The 14,506-nt window shown below is 35.1% G+C and overlaps 1 protein-coding gene across 5 annotated transcripts in view; it reads right to left on the bottom strand.

The window, feature by feature from the left end:
- Positions 1-14,506, bottom strand: part of Xrcc5 (X-ray repair cross complementing 5) — an 86,348-nt gene that overhangs the window by 68,559 nt on the left and 3,283 nt on the right. For all 5 annotated transcript variants that reach the window (XM_076866035.2, XM_076866037.2, XM_076866034.2 and 2 more), the window contains 7 exons: positions 14,381-14,494; positions 11,175-11,358; positions 10,214-10,262; positions 9,514-9,636; positions 5,658-5,849; positions 2,214-2,328; positions 881-1,019 (listed from right to left, as the gene is read on the bottom strand). In XM_076866035.2, the coding sequence (XP_076722150.1) occupies positions 881-1,019; positions 2,214-2,328; positions 5,658-5,849; positions 9,514-9,636; positions 10,214-10,262; positions 11,175-11,358; positions 14,381-14,494 (916 nt within the window). The remainder of the gene's footprint in view (positions 1-880; positions 1,020-2,213; positions 2,329-5,657; positions 5,850-9,513; positions 9,637-10,213; positions 10,263-11,174; positions 11,359-14,380; positions 14,495-14,506) is intronic.

A 14,506-nucleotide genomic window follows, 5' to 3' on the forward strand; every position in this document is an offset into this window, starting at 1 on the left:
TTTATTTTTTTTTAATATTTAGGTGGACACAATATTTTTATTTTTTATTTTTATGTGGTGTTGAGGATCGAACCCAGTGCCCTACGCATGCCAGGTGAGAGCGCTACCGCTTGAGCCACATCCCCAGCCCCCATTCCCACTTTTAAATGTCTCTACTCCTAACACACATAACTATACGCTATGAGATACAGTGCTATAGATGAAATTTTTGTCAAAACTTGCAAATCAAAACTATATTGAGCAGTGCATAGCCTGGCAATAAATTTCTTTTAGAATTCTGGTTGCTATCTTAAACCATCATTTGGTATATTACAATTTTAGCTCTTGAATATTCAGATATTCTTAGCTAGCTTCTAAGTCCTCTGGATAGAAAGGCCATCTAGACATACTATCCAAGGCAAACGGGAATAATATATGAGTACAACTTTAAAGATCTTAGTGAGTCCAAAGCAATATAACTAAAATAATTTTCCTTATCCTCTGAATTAACATAAGAAAACGTATCTGGATATAATAACTGAAATTGGAACTTGGAAGAATAATCATCATGGAAATAAAAAATAAACAAAACACTTGCTTCAGCCACTTTAATGTTAACACTCTCTTAGCTAATGAGTTTCAATTTTAAATAAAGCCAAGTATTAAGCCCTGTCACCTGAAATTAAAATTGACAGGGATGAAAAACGTGCTCTCTTAGAAGCCATTCAGCCTAAGTCCCAACAGATGAGCTAAAGGAAAAAATGTCTCCATCAGACAGCTGTATCTTATCTATACCTCAAAGTAAAATCCTTAAGTGAACAATAATACAAATAGTAGCCTGTCTCATACTGCCTTAAGAAAAATCTCTTTTAGGCTAAAGTGCAAACTCTTACTAACATACCTTGAATAGTATCTTCTTTGGAAACTTCAGTTTCATCATCATCATTTAAGCAATAAACTGTTTCTTTTTGTATATCTTCTTTCTTTAGGGTTCTTGCATCCACAACCATCCAAGTCTTTTTAATTTGCTCCAAAGTAATCTTAATTTCAAAATAAAAAAAAATAAAAAAAGGAATGTTAGGATTCTGATTGACAGAAGATAAAAACCTAACATGTTCTCTGGTTCACAAACAAAAATCTAGAACAATTACTCTAGCTACATTGTTTTATCTTACCTATTGTGGAAATCTAGGCTTATTTTATAATAGGAAATACCTGTAACTTTCTCTACATTTCATTATCCCCTAGGATGATCTACAGATATTAATATCTGAATATACATATATAATTTCTATGCAAAACCCTAAAAAAGGAAGACCATACACTTTATCAATATTCTAATAAAAAAGAAAGAGAAAGCAACATATCAATAGTCAGAAATCAACAAATTTTGAAAAGGAAAGCCAAATAAAGTAGGGAGGAGACTATTCTCATTCCTAGGAACACTATTCTAGGCCTTAATGGAACCCAAAATAAAGAACTACCTCCAAGCTTCTTATGACATACCATGGGTTTAGGAACTCAGTCCTCGAATATACAAAAACATGTCTGTATATTTACTTTTTATATTTAAAATGTTTTTATTTTATTCTGTAGATTTAGCAAAAAAGGCAAATCCTTGCTCATGTGGAAACATGGGTCAGAGATTCCAATTCAGACTGGAATTTCATTAAATAATTACCAAAAGAAACTCACTTTTTAAAGTGTGCATAATATTATGGTCAAATGTGCGTATATTATGAAACATAATTTCACAATAACTCACTATCTTTTAATGTTTCATAGATCTTGTCACTATCAGATCATTAATAAATGAATTAAGTGTGAGTCTCCAAAACTCTGAACTTTTGCACATCATTGACATTTCTGCCATATTACAGTGTCAACATAATGAATTACATTTTCTTTCTTTAAAAGAAGAGACACACACACACACACAAACACATACTCACACACAGAGCCAGAGACACACCAAGAGAGCTGAATTCCATAACAATCAATTATCAATGCAGAGAAAAGGGAGGGAATCAAACTTTATCATACATAATTCTGAAAACTTCTCCTGGTATGCCTTTTACATAAGAAGCTAAACAGAAGACTAAATGAAAAGGAAGAGCAGCTAGAGAAGCATTAATTATACTCTGAATAACCCACTCATGAATTGTCAGCTGCTTATATAAGCATATTTATCTCTCTGGTAACTTCTCTTTAAAAAATGTGTACCTACCACTTACCGATTTATAGGCCACGATCTTTATAGACAAATTGGAGCCAATGGTCAGCTGGCAGGACCAGGGCATGGAACGCCTCTCAATTTTCTTGAAGACACACAGTTGTCTCAGACTCTCACTTAATAAGGAAAAATATACAATAAAAACAATTTAAGAACGCTACCTTATGCTAGATGATGCACTCAATTTTCTAGAATGAGAAATGAGATGTTGATGATTATAGACAGAGGAACAGCAGGGGATGGCAGGAAAATGACAATCATTTGGGAGAGAGCCAGAACACAAATGAGATGGCTTAGAAGGAAGAAGGACTTGAACCGTTTTACTGACAGGTGAAAATGAATAGCTCTATCTTCCCCTATTCAATCATTCTTTCAACTCTGCCAAAGATTCTTTACATTTTTCTCAGGACCAAGGACACCTTTGAGGATATAATAAAAGCACATTCATAAATGAGTTTGCACACAATATAAATGGTTTATCAACTCCCTGAAAACAACAGACCCAAGGATAAGAACCTGCTCTGGAATATGATACCACTGCTTACAACACCACAATTCACATACTTAGTTAGTTAATTCCAAATCTCTTAAAAGACATGAGCTATTTTTAATGCAAACAGTAGAAAGATTTAAGTAAAGACTACTGGGTATAAAGCAAATTATTTGTCTACATTTAGTCTTAAGATAGATAACTCTAGGTTTTTTACTGGTGTGAAGGGCTGGAGGAGGAGCTTCTTCACTTAAAAGTAAAGATCAACTCTTACTTGCTCTAATGAAATATAACATAGAAGATTATAGGATAGGTGGAATTTATGGTTTCACTAAGATAAAAAACAAAGGAATTAGCAATTAAATATACTCAAAGCCTTTGGCTCCATCTCCTTGGTTATAGATGAAAAACCGTCTACAAAGAGGTCAAGAGAATTATCTTACATGATCCACAGTTATAGACAGAGAGACCTCAATAGACTCCAATTCTCAGAAATGATTTAAAATAAATAATTGATATTCAACTGACACCCTATTTAGTGAGCTTACAGTATATATTTGCTTTGGGTTTGTTGGGGAATGAGTGGGTCTAAGCCAGATATAAACTATCTCATAAGACATTATTAATCCAAGTATAAGTCAAAGCTAAAACCATCATAAGGATATAGATTCTCTTCCAGGGGAAAATCTAAAGACCAGTATCATATTAGATTTGAGAACAACTGTTATCAGTTATGCAGTAGAGTTAAATCTCCCCAAGAACTCAAGCTGTCTTCCAAAGATCTTCATGGCATAAGTCTAGTCTAGTGCTGTGGAGTAAAATTTCTATACTGATTTGAAATACTCCATTTCTTTCTTTTTTTTTTTTTTTTTTTATTGGTTGTTCAAAATATTACAAAGCTCTTGACATCTCGTATTACATATATTAGATTCAAGTGGATTTTGAACTCCCATTTTTACCCCAAATACAGATTGCAGAATCACATCGGTTACACCTCCACATTTTTACATAATGCCATATTAGTAACTGTTGTATTCTGCTACCTTTCCTATCCTCTGCTATCCCCCCTCCCCTCCCCTCCCCTCCCATCTTCTCTCTCTACCCCATCTACTGTAATTCATTTCCCTCCTTGTTTATTTTCCCCTTCCCCTCACAACTTCTTATATGTAATTTTGTATAACATTGAGGGTCTCCCTCCATTTCCATGCAATTTCCCTTTTCTCTCCCTTTCCCTCCCACCTCATGTCTCTGATTGATGTTGATCTTTTCTTCCTGCTCTTCCTCCCTGCTCTGTTCTTAGTTGCTCTCATTATATCAAAGAAGACATTTGGTATTTGTTTTTTAGGGATTGGCTAGCTTCACTAAGCATAATCTGCTCTAATGCCATCCATGAAATACTCCATTTCGAACCATGACGCCCCAACAGGCAACTGAACTAAAATGTGACTAGTGTGACTAAAGATCAAATTTTTAAATTTATTTAAACTTAAATAGCCACATGTGGCTAAGAGATTCTGTACTGGATGGAAAGGTTCTAGTCCACACTTTCATGGCAGATCTAAAATCAAAGTAGCTTCAAATTGCTAGGACAATGCATAGTCAATAATGTATCTGCCTGCTATGCTACAAGGAGGAAAAAACTTTAAAAATCATTTTTAAAATTTATATTGGCCTGTAATTTTTCTTTATGTTATCATGGCTAATATGTAGTTTAAGGCATGTATTCCCAAAATTTTTGAGAGAACTTAAGAATATATATCTGCACATATTGTGACAATACACATTATGCCAAGAAACTTCACTTTACAGTATTCCTCATTGATTTCTTTAGCAACCCTCTGGAAAATTATTATTCTATTTCCAAAACTTTAACTTACCTATAATTTTTCAAGGGTGTTCACATTTACAAAGTAAGGATGTAATATTCGTAAATTGTAGCTTACCAGAAATACTTAAACATTGTGGCTGAGAAAAATATTAGAACAGATATATACTATTGCCACTGAAAAATATTCTAGTTGTTGAATCTTTACTTCTTTTAAGAATTCTGCTTACACTGCCTGCCTGTATTTTGTGTACTGGTTGATAAACTGGAATTAATTCATGAACATCAAGCAGTATTTCCCTAAGAATCTGAATCCATAAGAGCCAACTGTTTAGTAAAATATTCTATGGTCACTTTTGCCAAATCAGACCCCTTATACACATGATAGTCTAGATGCCATTAATTCCTATATGTATTTTTTTTTTCTCAAAATAAAATTCTGTCCAATTCTAACTGAGAATAAGATGGATAAAGAAAATGGTTTCTTCCATAGTCTTTATGGATACATGAAAAAAGTAGTTTGCTTCATTGTTATATGGCACTTCAGGGATTTTACTTTTTAAAAATTATGTTGTTTTCATAATACTCATGTGAAATACATTGCTATGAATTCTTCATGTTTTGGGTTTAAATTTCTTTTTTCTTTGGCCTGGTCAAACTATTTTGTGACCAAAAATTAAAAACAAACAAAAAACAGTGACACACTTCCTAAATCAGAAGATAAAGAGATTGATTATTCCTGATCTGATATCACTTTTTATAACTGAAAATGATTTTTGCAGAGGTATGAAAAGAGACCCCCCGCAAAAGTGCCTCAAGCTTGGCATAAAGAAGAAATCTACTACTTTATCTTTTACAAACCGACTTGTTAAATGTCTTGTTTTTTCTCTATATTCGCAAACTCCATTTATATAAGTCTGGAAATAAATGAGAAACCTGTGATAACCACACAAACCCAGAAAAGGGAGATGAACGTAAGTATACCATTTCTTTAATAAAACTCAGAATACATTTAAAGACTGGCTGCTAATTTGAGAGCAGCTCAAAAAAGCAAAGCATTAAGGAAATACATAATCAAAAGAAATTTATTTGGGTACAACTAAAAGTTGTCACACACTTTCACTTCTTACCGGAAGGAATAAATTTCATCCAGCCCATCTTCACCTTCTAAAGACATCATCACATTTTTCACCATCTGAATGCCTTCTTTTTGCTGCTCAGTAATACCTTTTTGAGGAAAGGAGGGTCCACGATCATCTAAGTACAAGCTGCCATCTCCTCTGTCCCCAGTACCATTTATCTTGGCAATTGGGAAGGGCAAACTATTAAGAAAAGATTAGCAATAGTTAAAGAGGACAAGCTCTGAAGCCAAATAAACTGGGTTCCAATCCTTTGACTGATACTCACAAGCTACAAGAAAATATTCATGTCAATCAATCTCACAAAACTTCGTATTTCTCATCTGCCAATACTCTTCTCATTTCAAGTTACTAAAACCTCTTTGATTTGATATATAACCAAACAACTAAAGAAACAGCTGTACATGGCCTTAGGATGACCAGACCCAGGAACTCTCCTTCGACAATATCTGACCTTCTCATTGTCTCTCTCCATAATATGCCTTCGTTTGCCTTTATACTGGCTTCACTTGCTCAATTATGGCTTTCTCCACATTGCCTCCACATACGTTCAAGCTCTGCTATGGTCTAAACGTATCCACCCAAATTTCTATGTTGAAACTTAATCGTTAATGTGATAGTATTAAGAAGTGATATCTTTGGAGGGATGATTAAATCATTAAATCTGCAGAAATGGCATCAGAGATCCTATATAAAAGATTAAAGGGGGCAGGCACAGTGGTGCACACCTTGTAATTCCAGCAACTCAGAGGCTGAGGCAGGAGGATGCCAAGTCTGAGGCCAGCCTGGGCAACTTAATGTGACTCTCAGCAACTTAGTAAGACTCTGTATCAAAATAAAAAATAAAAAAGAGCAGGGCATGGTGGTGCACACTTGTAATCCTATTGACTCAGGGATCACAAGTTCAAATCTAGCCTCAGCAACTTATCAAGGCCCTAAGGCCCATAGCAAGACCCTGTCTCAAAAATAACAGATAAAAAGGGTGGGGGATGTGGCTCAGTAGTTAAGCATCCCTGAATTTAATCCACAATACCAAAAAATAATAAAAAATAAAGAAAAAGCCTGGGGAGGTAGCTCAACGGTAAAGTGCTTCTGGGTCAAATCTTAATACCAAAAAGAAAAGAAAAAAAAAGAAAGAAAAGAAAATGGAAAAAAGAGACTGAAGGGCATGCCTTTTTTCTATCTTTTTTGGCCTTTGAGCTATGTGAAGACACAGCAACAGGCACCATCTTGGAAGCAGAAGTCCCTCACCAAACACTGAATCTGCTTAGGTTGTGATCTTCAACTTCCCAAACCTGCAGAACCCTAAGAAATAAATTTCTTTTGTTTATAAACTTCTCAGTCTAAGGTATTTTGTCACACAATAGGGTGAACTAACACAAAATCATAATGCCGGACTCCACTACCTACAAGGGCCTTAGGGTTCAATCTAGTGGTCTCAAATTTAAAAAAAATCAGAAACAATGATAGCCTGAGGGTCAAAACTATAAGATGTTAGTCTAACCTCCAGCTAGAATGTTACAGTTCAAGAAGGAATATTTTCTAGAAAAAGGCTATATGATATTCTAGGCAGGCAAAAGAAAAACCAAGCCTACTAATAATCCCTCATAGTTATTATGGGGTTTAAATAAAACAATGTATGTAAAATACTTAAAACTCAAATATTATTGCAGACACAGAATTTCTACACCGAAATCATAAAATTGCTAGATATAAGTAAAACCCAATTTTGTTCTTGAGTTTCATGCCAGGTGTTTGATTGAAATGAGCCAAAATTAAGTTGGGATTACCAGTTATGAAAATATTCAATAATCAATATGCAAATTAAAAAATGAACCATCCAAATAAACTTTGGTAATATTCTATACAATACTTTACAAATACTTTTGCATAAACAATCTCATTTAATCCTTACATTAGAGATTTATATCTCCATTTTCTAAAAGCAACTAAAGCTACTGAGATGAAATAATCTGGCCAAAGCTACATAGCTAATAAATAATGAAGCAAAGATTCAGTTGCCTGACTGAAAAAGGGCGAGATACTTTCCATAGCAGCACCCCTTACTCTCTTACCCCTACAAACCTAACTGGCTAAATTTGGCAATCTTTTCAGTTCACTCAACTTTCTCTGCTGGCCACCTCTATGTGGATGGTTATTTTTAAGGGAATTTTTCTATGATTTTATTTGCTATACTTAAAATAGGGTTTTGTTTGAAATGTTTCTATACATATTTCACATGACAGATTTGTAGGCCCTACATTATTTGTCAAATAAAAAGCTTCCAGGAAGCAAGGTGTAGCACCCAGAGTTGGTTACTGCTATTTCCACATATTGGCCAGGAAGAAGGAATGACAGATGATAAAATGAAGAATTAGAAGTTTACCCTTAATTAAAAAATTACAATAGCAGTTCTTTCTGCCCTACATTTAATCAGAAGTAAGTATTCTCAGTAGTCAGCAGAAGAAACTCAAAGCTGTGTCTGAGGAACAAGTCTGATAAAAACATAGTGCTTTTTTATGCTGCTGGTATTTTTTAAATCCACCTAGAACAATTGACCAAACATGAAATACACAAAACAATAAAACCATAAGCTTTGTATGCTGGCAGTTTGTAGCACAAGAAGAAAACATATCACCCAAGAAAAAAATTAATCAGTCAAATAATAAGCATCCCTCTTTTTGGGTTTCTCATACCAAAAAAAAAAAAAAGAAACACAGCTTTTTCTCAATGACATTGGCAGAAGTGCAATACAGTATACGTCAACTGTGTGGTGGTAACCTGAGATCATGAATGGGAAACAGAAACTGAACTGGGATCCCGTAGTACTGAGAAACCCTCAACTCAATAAGAAGTGTCATTTAAAAAGCACTTAATTTTTTCTGAAGTACTGTCTTAACAAGTATCAATTTGATGAGTTATTCAGAATCTCTTTCTACAGTCCTATAGGAAGATGTCCCTCAGCACTATTATGAGATATATGCAAGCAAGAGAGGTCAATTCCCTATGGCAGGCATTTTAAAGAGCCAAAGGCTTACTACTCACAGCTAGAGGCTTCTTAGTACAGCTCTCAATTTGAAAAATGAGCACCCCTAAATTAATAATTCAACATCCTATACCATCACTTGCTTTCATCAAAAATAGGACAAGAAAAATAGACTTCAAATGCAGCCCCAGGATTAGTGTAGTGAAGAGTTTTTTTGTTAGGGAGGTATGATGAAGAAAGTAAATGCTGGAGGGGAAATTTAAGCTACTGTGAGAGGAGAAACTCTGCCTAATAAACTGTGAAGTATATGTTTTCCCATAAATCTGTTTCCTCATCTCTAAGCACAAACAAGAAAATTATTTTACATATCCCTGCAACCTTCAGATGTGAGAAAGTGTAAATATAAACACTATATGTTATAAAATGATTCCCAAGCAGAAACTTTTGTCCCACCAAAGAAATTATGATCAGTAGGGCAGTTCTCGTGAGCTTTTTCAATAAAGAAATCATCAATCTGATAACTGTTTGAATAAAATCTTATATGCAGACAAGAGAGAAACTGAATATCCTCAAAAGATTATTCTAATCCCTCAATTCTATGAGTCCAAAAACAGTACACAAATGATGTTACTGTTCAATTCCTCTGTTTCACTATATTTCACTGGGCTTTCCACTCTTTATCACCAAAACTCAAGAGTTCCTAGAAAACAAAGAACAATCAGTGTTTGCTGAGCAATCAGTCATGTGACAGATTCCAAGTTTGCCAAAAGAGAAGACTCCCATGGAGTCTTCATAAAGGGTCCCATTCACTGCATTAGGGATGACAGGACTTGTCTACATACATTATTCTTAGGACCTTACAAGAACTGGAGGGAGATGCCAGATTTCTTCAAGTTATGAATTATAATATCTAGCTGATCTTTGCTGAATGGGCTGCTGAGGTCAGTGAACACTTCAATATGCTTCTTCTCAAACTTCTTTCCTCTGAGAGAGAGAGATAGAGAGAGTCATCACAATAAGAAATCATTCTTAGTTATATTCTAAAACTCAAATATATTTGGTCACTGAGCAGAGTTTATGTGTTCAAAGACATACATCTTCACTGCACAATAATTAAATAAATAATGAATCAGGAAGTTGGTCAGAGTTACTACTTAATATCAGTTACTTAGGGATTATACACCACTTGGTATTTTTATCTTTTTACTTTATTTGTTTCATTTTGTTTTTGTGGTGCTGGTACCAGTACGTTGCATATGCTAGATAAGTATTCTATCACTAAACTATATCACTAGCCCCCACTTAGTATTTTTTTAAATTCCTAGTAATTAAGTAAAAAGGATATTGAAATACATCAAGTGTTTGTTTCCCTCAAATATAGCCCTTCATCGTCTTAAACTTTTAAAAAGCTGAGATTGAACCACTTTCTATCAAAAAAAGTTCCTTTTGCAACAAAAAACATGCTACCTGATGAATAACAAGTCACATGGTGCACTGAATATTTATCAACCCGTACAATATTTTGCAAAGGCTCATATCCAGCTTTGAGTGAGGTACTTACACAGTTTCATTCTGAATCACATCCATGCACACAATCAGGGCATCCAGGACTCAGCTAGTTAAGGGTAGAAAGAGCACCAGTCACTTCTTTCTATGAACATGTAATTTTTTTTCTAGCAAAGTCCACAGTGCTAGAAATTTACAGTGGATTATGTGAGAACTTACAAGTGCTTGCTCAAATGTCCATCCTCCAAAATTTATTTTATGAACATATATTCACAAATGCTATACATCAAAATATACATCCTGCATACAATGTGAAAAAAGAGATAATCTATTCATTTTTAACTGAAAATTTTGATGCCCTTTATCAATATCTAGAAGTCATTTTTTGTGATCACAGTACATTCTTAAATTAGAAGTAAGCCATAATGTAATATTTGCAAGTCACTCAACACAGAGCATCTCCCAGTGATCAGGAATGGTACTACTAATTGTTGAGGGGAAAAAAACAAAACAAAACAAAAAAACCACAAACAAACAAAAACCAAGAGTAAGTCCTTAAAATTAGTAAATCTATGGAAGAAACTGAAAATCTGAGTTTGGATATCAACTTGATTTTCAGCACAAAAGCACCCTCCATCTAGAAAACAAGTAGAATGCTAATGCAAACTATTCTAAACTATCTTTTCTCTACCTGAAACATTTCTAACCAGCATTCCCACCAAAGATAATCATATAATCAATACACACATATACTTCCTAATATCTTCCTTTTCAATGCCTCCTAACTTCTCAGTATCAGTAATGCAGAGAAGGGGCATGTGACTGGAGGACCTACAGCCTGGGTAACCAATTTGATTAATTTCACATTAAATCATAACCCACATCACCTCCTTCTCCTCAGAACAAAATATGCCTAGATGCCAGAGCCAGGACTCTAAGAGAGCCCCACCAAACTAGATTATGAATCCCCAGATCAACGAAAATTTCTTCAGTCTTCTCTGGTTGAAAAAGGATACAGTCAGCTTGTTGAGAACCTGGTTGGATTCGGCTTTCAATGTCCTCTAGCAAATCAAAATCTGGTAGCATCAGGTGTCTATGCACTGTGATGTTCTGATACTGGTCCCCAGCAGCAAGGGCATTCTCAGTGCCATCTGTACCAAACAGGACCAAAGCAATCTCATTCTTGCTCTCAGCAAACACCTAGAGAAGAACATCAGAAGGCTGAAAATCATATTAAAACAACCTGAAAGTAATAAGAAACCTAACCTTCAAGATCAGACAATTATACTTCTCTATGGCAGGTCCATGGGGTCACAAACATTAGGCTTGATCAAATATGGGACTTACTGATAATGACAATTACTAGGTTTTAAGTAGATTTTTAAAAATTGATTATAAGTCTCATTTCAGCACAAGTTAGAGTGAAGAAATAGGAAGGTGGTAAAGGCTTTTAATGTCTTCCAGTCAAATCAGAATCTAATTCTTAATGTTAACTAATCATGGATAATTTGAAAAGATTGTAGTCTGTCTTCCTAAAATATTTATTTAAGGTAGGGATTTTCCAGAGATTGGAAAAAAATTTTGCAAGTTCATATTCTATATTCCAGCCATTTCACAGATAGGCATATATACCCTAGAGAAATTCTTGCACATGTACATAAGACAATGAACAAGAAAGTTTGCACTTCAGGACAGTTCATAATAAGGAAAAAACTGCAAACATCCAATCTACCAACAGAACACAAGAATACATTGCAGAATACTTATACAATGAAGTATTATATCAGTAAAAATGAATGAGTTTGTGCAACATTTTATTGATGTGAATAAATTTCAAAACCATAAGGCTGAAAAAAATTAAATGCAAAATTACATGTGCCATATAAAATCATTTACATATACTTCTGATGGCTTGATACAACATTACTATTTAGGAATCCACACTTATGTCCAACGCATACAAAATATGCATGGTCACAACTACCAAAATTCTAAGGAAAGGAACAGAAGAAAAAGAAAAAGCACTAGTAAAGGGCTTCAACTTCATCTGTAATATAAGGTACATTACTTTATATGAAAAGAAAAAAATATATAGTAAAGCGTTAGGATTGCATAGCATAAGACAATGGGAAAGTAGATTTGATTATGGAACTTTTCTCATTTTCCTCTTTTATGAAACACTTCATAATAAAATGAAAAACAGTATCTGATACAAAAGGCAATCCCATCCCCACCAAAGTGTTAATATAAGCCTTTTACATTAATGCAGAGAACTGCTCTATGGGAAGAGAAATTAATTCTATCATTTTTATTATTGTTTTGCCTGCTAAATTTCCCAAAACAATTCCACCTACAATTCCCAGTTGTACACGAAGCAAAAGTCCCTGCCACTTGGGTTCAAAAATGTCCAGCACTGGGCTGGGGATGTGGCTCAAGAGGTAGCGTGCTCGCCTGGCATGCGTGCGGCCCGGGTTCGATCCTCAGCACCACATACAAACAAAGATGTTGTGTCCGCCGAAAACTAAAAAAAATAAATATTAAAAAAGAAAAAAATGTCCAGCATATGGCCTGGGCAGGTATCTGCCTCCTAGACAAGAATTCACCTGAAGCTAAGATAATCTTGCTCTAATGACAAAAACTTCAGTTATGGTAGGGGAGAAAATTTTGAGGGAGGTATGAAACTGGTATAGTACCTATATGGCTTTGTCTCTCAACCATTTAGATTCACTTAGATGGCTTCTCTTAAAACAAAAACAGCAGCAATAAAAAACTCTAGGAGCTGAGGGTGTAGCTCTGTGGTAAAGGACATACTTATTAGCATGCATACAGGTTTATATTCAATCCCCAGAAGGCAAAAGTACACATCTTTTACTATATTGGGACACAGCAGTACTACTTGAATACTACCAACACACCTATACCAAATAGGGTTACAGAGATCTCTTCTTTGACATACCAAGGACTTCAAGCCATCAGAATTTATGAAAATCTAGAATGACAGGTGGGAAGTAGCAGTGCCTCATGCAAATGGCAATACCCAGAAAAATAGCAGAGGTGTCCAGGAGGAGTTGCAGTACCCAGTGAATGATGCAAGTTCTCATGGACTTAAAAAACATGGCAGTCATACCAAGTAGAAGGGGCAGAAATAATAAGAACTAATAATTTCATATTGTTAACAATAAGCACTTTACCTATATTAATTCTTTTATTCCTCAAAACAACTCTATGTGGGAAGTTTTGTTATTTTTCTCACTTTTCTCCCCAGACACTGTGGTAGATAGTCCCCAAGATGGTCACCATCCATCCATTCCTTTGCTCCCTGTATTTGCAGGCTATTCCTTATTAAAATAAATGTAATTCTCCACCCTTAAATTTGAGCTGGCCTTGGTGACTTGTTTGACCAATAGAAAACAATGAAACTGGTTTTCTGGGATTTCTAAAGCTAGGTCATAAGAAGCCATATAGGCAGGGTCTCTTAAAATGAATACTTGCTCCTGGATACTTCTTCTTAAAACCAGCTGCTACACTGTTTGCATCCCAAGCTACATAGCGAAGCAGAGGTACTGATGGAGCACACCAACTGAGTTCACAGTTGCCATAAGATTATTTTTCAGACATGTGAGTATGTCACTTTGGACATTCAACCCAGTCAAGCCTTCAGATGATACCCACCCCAGCCTCCAACAAAAGCAACTGTATAAGCCTTAAGAGGGAATAACCTAGCAGAGATCATATAATCATCCCATATAACCAGGAATGATAAAAGACTGGGAATGTAGCTCTATGGTAAAGCACCCCTGAATTCAATTCCCAGTATCAAAAAAAAAAAAAAAAAAAAGGACATAAAGGTTTGGGGTAGTTTGCTACACAGCAAAAGGTAAATGGACTAGGTACAAAGAAATTGAAGAACTTTCTTAGGATGATGTGGTTAGTAAATGATATGGCAAAGCAAGGATTATAAGCCAAGTCTCCTGGCCCAGAGGGTGTGTTTTTAAACATTACTGCCCTTTGTTTCTGATAAAAACTGTTAATATCCAGTGAAGGGGCCAACAGAAGGGAAAGAAAAAATAGCAGGTTCTAGTGATAAATGAACCTTTATGAGTATAGGTAGGAAATCCACCCATTCCCCTAAACACAGGGGGTAGATATTATAAGGTTGGTATCTTGCATTAATAGGTGGAGGCAATGTAGGTTACAAGCTCAAGGTCAATTTGAAACTCACCTGTCGTTGGACAAACATGGTCATCACTTTCTTTGCTTGTTCAAAAGGAGATTCTTCACCAGGACAGGAGTTACTCATAGCAAAGCCCACATCCATACAAAGCACAACAGCTGCCTAGAAACAAAG

This window comes from Callospermophilus lateralis, chromosome 9 (assembly GCF_048772815.1).
Source record: "Callospermophilus lateralis isolate mCalLat2 chromosome 9, mCalLat2.hap1, whole genome shotgun sequence".
NCBI classification, from domain to species: Eukaryota; Metazoa; Chordata; class Mammalia; order Rodentia; family Sciuridae; genus Callospermophilus; species Callospermophilus lateralis.